General features: G+C 38.7%; 2 protein-coding genes across 2 annotated transcripts; one reads left to right on the top strand and one right to left on the bottom strand.

Annotated features, from left to right (window-relative positions):
* The first annotated feature begins 84 nt into the window (after positions 1–84).
* LOC100267844 (putative pentatricopeptide repeat-containing protein At5g37570) lies at positions 85–2,985 on the top strand. Its single transcript, XM_010665565.3, has one exon. The coding sequence runs from the start codon at positions 445–447 to the stop codon at positions 2,386–2,388; it is 1,944 nt and encodes a 647-aa protein (XP_010663867.1). The 5' UTR covers positions 85–444; the 3' UTR covers positions 2,389–2,985.
* Positions 2,986–4,523: 1,538 nt separating this feature from the next.
* Positions 4,524–6,682, bottom strand: LOC100262694 (expansin-like B1). The gene is made up of 5 exons (XM_002278881.4): positions 6,361–6,682; positions 6,165–6,271; positions 5,837–6,018; positions 5,286–5,418; positions 4,524–4,961 (listed from the first exon to the last, which is right to left on the bottom strand). The coding sequence occupies exons 1-5, from the start codon at positions 6,503–6,505 to the stop codon at positions 4,761–4,763; spliced, it is 768 nt and encodes a 255-aa protein (XP_002278917.1). The 5' UTR covers positions 6,506–6,682; the 3' UTR covers positions 4,524–4,760.
* Between the last annotated feature and the right edge of the window lie 1,101 nt (positions 6,683–7,783).

The raw sequence follows: 7,783 nt of genomic DNA, 5'->3' as shown, positions 1-7,783 counted from the left end.
TTTGTTTCACTTATATATGTCTACCTGCCTGTTTGTGTGAATGCGAACATGATAACATCCCTGCAAATTTATAATGCTTTGGAAAATGTTAGGGTATTGGAGGGAGTATCTGTCGAACTTGTCATCCCGATCATCAAAAATCCATTGTGAAATCTAACTCTTTGGATGAGGATATAAACATCAGGATCAATGTACAAAACCAAGGTATGAAAAATAATGTGATGAAGTACAAAAGATAGGATTTAGACACCATGCAATGAGAAGAGATTGTATACAAAGCAATGAGACTTCATTGTGCATGTGGCGTCTTGTGATGGATACTGTGGTGGGACCCGGGTAAAATGGCCATTCATATATAAATATGTCACACCGTTGTGGTGAGTAAGTGAACCAGTGATCACGCCTCTGTTTCAAAGCTGCATCCTCCCTCCCGCCAAATTCCAAATGGGCGTTAGGTTCAAACCCTCCCACCCAACTGTCCGCTTATCTTCACTCTCTCTTGAAAAATTCCTCAAATCCCGCAAAAACCTCTTTAAAGCCCCTCCAAGACTCTGGTCCGACCATGGCCATGGGCTTCCAGAAGAAGACGACCAACCACTCCCTATCCTAAAGCTAAGCCACCCCATTTTGCGCACCTTAGAATCATGCTGCGGTTCAACGAAAGAGTTCAACCAAATCCACACCCAACTCATTGTCTCCGGCCTCCTTCAACAACCTCTAGCAGCGGGCCGAGCTGTCAAGACGCTTTGTTCTTTTCCGGATTCTGTCCAACATGCGGTTTCGCTGTTTGAAGGTCTGGAAGAGCCGGATGCGTTTATATGTAACACCATTATGAGAACCTATGTGAATGTGAATGATCCATATACTGCTCTTGGGTTTTACTATGAGCAAATGGTTCGTAAATGTGTTGCTCCCAATCATTACACCTTCCCACTTTTGGTGAAGGTTTGCTGGGAGATTGGGTCGATTGGAGACGGGGAAAAGATCCATGCCCGCATATTGAAGTTTGGGTTTGAATTGGATTTGTTTGTTCGAAACTCCTTGATCCATATGTATTCAGTTTGTGGGAGAATTGGGGATGCAAGAGCAATGTTTGAGGTGTGTTCTATATCGGATTTGGTGACTTGGAATTCCATGATTGATGGGTATGTAAAGAATGGGGAGATCGGTGCTGCTCGTGAACTTTTTGAGGAAATGCCTGAGAGAGACCTATTTAGTTGGAATTCGATGATTGCAGGGTATGTTGGAAATGGAGACATGACGGCTGCGGAAGACTTGTTCAACAAGATGCCATTTAGAGATATTGTTTCCTGGAACTGTATGATTGACGGATATGCTCAGGTTCAGAATATGGAAATTGCTTGTGAGCTTTTTAATTGGATGCCATATCGAAATGTAGTTTCTTGGAATATCATGTTGGCTCTTTATGTGCGGATCAAAGACTATGATGAGTGTTTGCGCATGTTTGATAAGATGATGGGGGAGACTATGCCAAACGAGGCTACCCTTGTGAGTGTCTTGACTGCTTGTGCACACTTAGGGAGGCTTGATAGGGGCAAATGGATTCATTCTTACATTAAAAATAATAGGGTGATTGAACCTGATGTGTTACTTTCAACTGCGCTCTTGACAATGTATGCAAAGTGTGGAGCCATGGATTTGGCTAGAGATGTGTTTGACAAGATGTCCAACAGAAGTGTTGTATCTTGGAATTCGATGATTATGGGATATGGCATGCATGGCCAGGCAGATAAAGCCCTAGAAATGTTCTTGGATATGGAAAAGAGAGGTCCAATGCCAAATGATGCTACTTTTATATGTGTTTTAAGTGCATGTGCACACTCTGGAATGATTTTGGAGGGTTGGTGGTACTTTGATCTAATGAGGCGGGCTTATAAGATCGAACCGAAGGTTGAGCACTATGGTTGCATGGTTGATCTTCTTGGGCGGGCAGGTTTGATGAAAGATTTGGAAGAGCTTATAAGGAAGATGCCGATGGAGGGGGGAACTGCCTTATGGGGAGCACTACTTTCTGCTTGTAGGACTCACTCAAATTCAGAGCTTGCAGAGATCGTGGCCAAAAGGCTAATTGAGTTGGAACCAAGGGATATTGGGCCCTACTTGCTGTTATCAAATATATATGCTGCAGAAGGAAAATGGGACGATGTAGAAATTGTCAGAAAGATGATGAAGGAAAGGGGTTTAACAAAAACAACAGGGTTTAGCTGGGTTCACATTGAAGAGTTTGGGACTCAATCCTTTGTTGAAAAGGCTTCAGTCCACAGAAAGAGCATGATGTATTCCATTTTGAGTGACATGGCTACTCAGATGAAATTGTCTTGTGGAGATTATGATGAAGTAGAGAACTTAACAGTAAGTTGTTCGTGATGAGTAATTCAAATGGACATGTACCCTGATAAAAAAACTATTGAAAAGAGATCTTGGTAGCAGGTTGAAAATTCTAAATGGACTGGGAAAAACCATGGTTCAAGTGGTGATAAAGACCATACAAGCATGGTTTAGCAGACAATATAACTTGGAATGAAAGCTTTAGAACACCTGGTTGCAACTGGTTGGGATAAGAATGACAGTTGGTGCAAGTTATATGTCCAGGGTTGCACTTGATATAATGGTAGGAGGTACATCCAACTGCAACTTACTGGGTTAAGCATGACACTTGGCCTGATAGTATCTCCAAGGGTGCTCCTAAGTGTGTAAAAAACTCTGGGAGTTTAAGCTGCATGTCAGGGTGAGGGTGCAATGTACTGATGTTATATAAAAAATGAATGATTGGTAGGATAAGGCTATGATGTTGTATTTCTTGTGGGGATGGTTGTTTAGATCGACATCTTTGTGTATTTTTAATCCTTAATCCATGCTAAACCCACGCTAGAAAATTATGGAAAGTTGATGGCAGTGGTGTTGGTTTGGTTTATTGAATATTATCTCAAATCTTCCATATTATCTGAATCTATTACAGGTCAAGGTAGCGCATGGGCATGTGGATCCTGTAAATTGGATTTTACAATTTAAGGATAGAACAAAGTCTCTGAAGCAATGTGGGGGCTAGTGAAAGCTGCTTTTAGATTGAATTGCTTTTTGTGAAGCCTTTTTCCTTTTCCCCTTCTTCCTACTGTTTTTTCTCAGTTGTTTTCAGTTCATTTTCAGTTGTAGCTTACAATGTTTGAAGGTCTAGAACTTGAAGTATCGGCTAATTGACATTACCTGAACATTTTAATGCTCTGAAAAATTCTCATCTTACTACAAATAACTTCATACTTTCAAAATCCTTGCAATATGATGATCAATGCACTTTTTCTGTAACTGTTATTAATATTTGTTCCAGGTCCAACATGGTTGCAATATCTTTAGGTTCCAAGCACTTGTCATTGCTCTCTAATCCAGCCAAGAAAGCAGGTCTGCACAAACCGGTTCAACTGGGGGATCAATCCAGGTCAAAGTAGTGATCTCTGTTGATTATTTTATTTAGTTTTTAATAGTAGTTAAAAAAATGAAAATTTACGGCAAACATATGAATAAATTAAATGTGCTGATACTTGCTTTGGCACATGTCTTACACATGATATTTGTATTGTTGGGAATTTAAATTTTCTTTATTTATAATATGCACTCTTTTGTCGTTTTCATGGAAGTAATTTTAGATAAGAGTGGGAGTGGTTGTTGTTTATTGGGATCTTGTAACTTCTGTTTATTTTTTAGTGGTTGTTTCTGAATTAGAAGAAAGGAAAGGGGAACCTATTGACTAGTCTCCATCCCATTCTTTCTCTGGTGGGGAAAGCTCAAACCTCCTTTGCTTTTCTGCATAAAGAATAATCTAATTAAAAAAAAAGAAACATATTAAAGATGACTATGGCTTGTTTGCAAGCTTCTTCCAATCCTCAGTGGCTAAGAAGTCCAAGAAAGAATTCTTACTTATTTCATCTCTTAAGTCTACAACCCCTAAACTCAAGCAAATCCATGATCTGAGATTATGAACCCATGTTAGAGGAGACAAAGCATGTTGGTCCCTGTGAACTGTTCCAATCCCTTTCCTTATCAATTACCAATTTACCACAGGCTAAGGAATCATGATGGTTAGGGACAGACTATCAGGCAATCTAGTGAAAAAGAAGATGCCATCTTGTATGATCTTGTATCACATCCAAGTGCCAAACAGCTACTAAAATTCTATGACAAGGTACACAATGATGAGAAGCTAGTGGGGTTGGGGAGCCTCCACACACCAGCTTTAGGAACCCACAAAAGGAAAACAGGGACACTGAATCTCTCAACTTCCAGGCATGCCTATAACACGGTCTCTATACAGTGTTTCTTGAATTCTGATTATTTACTGCATGTCAAATTTGTCTGCTGTGAATGCTCGATCAAGAGTAACCATAAAAGTCTCCTAAATTTTTTGTAAAGTCTGGTGTAAAGGCATAAGGGGGCTGTTTCTCTACTGTGGTTGGTAGTGTTTTCATGTAAATAGAGATATCGTAAACTTTACTGTCTAGAATGACTGCTTTAATTAAAGAAATTCAAATATTATTAGGAATCTTTGAATTTTAATAGTCAATATCACAATGATTACAATCAAGAATACCTACCACCAAAGTCTATCCTCATCTCTAAGGAGGAAAATAAAGCCAAAAAAAAAAAAAAAAACATATTAAAAATACAAACATGTAGGAAGAATCATGGAGGCTTATTTAAATGGTATCTCTGCATAAATGAACAATTAAATCTAGTATATTTGGCCATTAGTTCACTTGAACTCCTGTGTCATATATGTCTGCAGCTTTCCAGTTTTCAGGTATGTTGTTAATAGGAACAACCCATGTCTCATCTCCATCATCGCCACTAAATAGCATCCTTAGAGAAAGGGTCCCACTTGGGGGTGAATTAGTCGTCCATACTGAACCATAGCTCCTATCCAGTAGCTTGCACACGAAATTCTGGGTCTGCACATATTAGACAGCATGTTATTGTATTGAATAACAATTAGGTTAACCAAAGAGTCAAGGACATGATTGGATGTAGTTGTTCTCATTCCATAATCTAAATTTGGTACTTCTTTTATCAGTTACAATGAAATACTAACTTCTGTGTTTTTCAAGGTTAACCACATCAACCCCAATTCAATGCTGCATCCAAATCCCATCTTTACCAAGTTTACATTAGTATTGGATGGAAAAGCCAGTGTTTCCAAAGATCAAATGAGTTAAATTTCATTTCAAAAGATGAATGAAAACTAAATTCAAACATGGAAAGGGAGTGCAAGATACCTCACATAGTTGGACAGCAGTTATGTCCTTCATGCCTTGTTGGTACCATATGACAAAAGCCATGTAATAAGGAAAATTGCTGTTCTCATCAATCTTGATTGTTATATTTTTGCTGGGGTAGCTGCATGATACCCTGTTTGGAAGAGAGAGTTGTCATGAGTAATAGTATATCATTATTTGGAGTTTTTTTGTTAGATTTCGTGTGAAAATAGTGTAGAAGCAGCAGGGAAAAAAAAAAAAAAAGGAACCAAAGAAAGAAAAGCTAATGGTGTCAAGTGAAGCCACTTTTTCTTTCTAAAAGAAGTGAGAGGAGAAATTAAGAATGGGGAATGGCTCCTTCCCACTCCAAAAACTTCTCATCTTTCGAGTCTAATCACCAATGGTGCATTGATGTTTAAACCTACCTTTGATATGAACTACCTGGACAGGTGGTCCTCAGGAAAGGGTTTAAAAAAGACATTTATAATGAAAAATTACTATAAAGTCTAATAGAAATTATTCCTTCTGAAGTTGTTGATGTACACACCCTATCTACATATGTTATATCTTACCTTCTGTATTCGATATCGACCACACCAAGAGCCAATAGAGATGCAGCTGCATCAGTAGTCTGAGCCATTCGACCAAAGGCTCGCTTGCTCATAATAAAGTCAGTACGATCACCCGAGCCATGATCAGTGATCACTACAGTCACTCCTTTGTCTGAGCAATAGTTACTGTTGGTACATCTCACCTGGTGAAGTCAAAGGAAACATTTTTCACTAATCTAGACATTTTCCAAAAGAGATGCAAAAGATCTTCTCTGGGAAAAAAAAATCTATAAATCAAATTCATGATATCTTCATAGTTTGGTGTTTCTGATTTGTTGATTGCAGTCACCTGGTAACAAGCACCGCAGCCCACACCATCTCTATAGAGATCAGATGCAGCTGATACATCTCCATCATTGATTGTAGCTCCAAATGAACCGTATCCACATTGCCCAGCTGCAATGATGTTACAAGATATTAAACTGAGCACATAAGATCATAGTTAACACAAAATGAAACCATGCTCAGTCATTTTTATTACTCACTTTCTGTTCCTAGTTCATCTGAATTTGGGTAGTAAGCTGCTCTAGAATGAGTGAAACAATCGCTGCATGTAGCAGCATAGGCCAGCGATTGCATGAGAAAAAAAGATGCAAAAACAAGCAGAAGAGAATGAGGAGGAAGAGCCATTGAGACAAAATGAGTAACAGTGTGCAACGAATGTAAGGTGGTAATGCATGAAGAGCACAAAGGTTATCGTATTTATAGTGAAGCAAACAGCACATCTTCTTTGCCTTGGTAAAACTTGCGACTTTGACACTATGTTAAATATTATTTTGAATATGTGGGATTCTATTAGATATGCTTCTCAGCAACCTTCTTAGACTGGAATTACTTGTTTTTGATTGTTTTCCATACTATGGAAAAACTGCTTTCTGACCTTACTCTTTGGTTTTATATTGTACTTTTCTTACTTTTCATTTCTATGTTGAACTTTAGTATGAGAATTATTTTAGTTATTGAGTATTATGCTGTGAAATACAAACTTTGTTGACATAAATTAACTTTACCGCTAAATATCTTCTCTATCCGAAGACTCTGCTAATGTTTTTCTACACGTTAACCTCAATTTTCTTAGTGTAAACATTCTGCTGTAATGGTTGATGCCCAGGTGTAAATATTCTGCTGGAATTGCTGATCATGCCTTTCAACCTAAAGCCTAGGGAGAGACAGAGACAGAATTGCAAGTGGATTGAAACCAAAAGATTGATTACTTTGTACGAGTAAAGATACAATGGTTCTGCTTGAAATGGAAGCAACTTGGAGAGTCTTAAGTTAGGTCCTTTTGCACCAAAGAAATCCCATGTTAGGTGTCTGATGTTCCCACTTGTGCTAATAATCATGTCAAGGCTTTGGTATCTTGATTAAATAAGCACGTTTCTCAAGCTACATGCACCGACTCAAAATATTAGTTTAGTTCTGTTAATCAACCGATGATAAAGATGTGTTTGGACTTGGCACTGTTTAAAGCTTAGGAGATCATCATAATCTGCTACAATATGCAGATGTCTATTCATGAAGGGCCATTCCATGGATTGGAGAGGAATGCACTGAAGATAAAAGACAAACTGGTGGGTGGTGGTCATTACTAGTCTTTTCTCCTTGAGGGCTCCTTTCCTAGTTCCAAACATGGCTCAGCTAAGAACAAGAATAGGTAATCAATTTGAAGTCTTCCAAATCTTGAACATCTGTTGTTTCGTATGTCTGCTGAGGAATTTCCTAACACTGGCTGGAAAATGTGGTAACCACCCTGAGAAGACGCGTAGGTAAGAACACCGTGGTAGACTGAGAAGGAGGAAACCATTGTACCGCATCAGCCATGACATGGAAACCATTTAGGCCCCTGGTCCCCATCATGTCTTGTCCCCATTTCGTTGCAGAAAAGTTTGGAATTTAAGCCTAGCCATT

This window comes from Vitis vinifera, chromosome 2 (assembly GCF_030704535.1).
Source record: "Vitis vinifera cultivar Pinot Noir 40024 chromosome 2, ASM3070453v1".
Taxonomy (NCBI): domain Eukaryota; kingdom Viridiplantae; phylum Streptophyta; class Magnoliopsida; order Vitales; family Vitaceae; genus Vitis; species Vitis vinifera.
The sequence above is the reverse complement of the archived record's forward strand: the minus strand, read 5'-3'. Positions and strand labels throughout refer to the sequence as shown.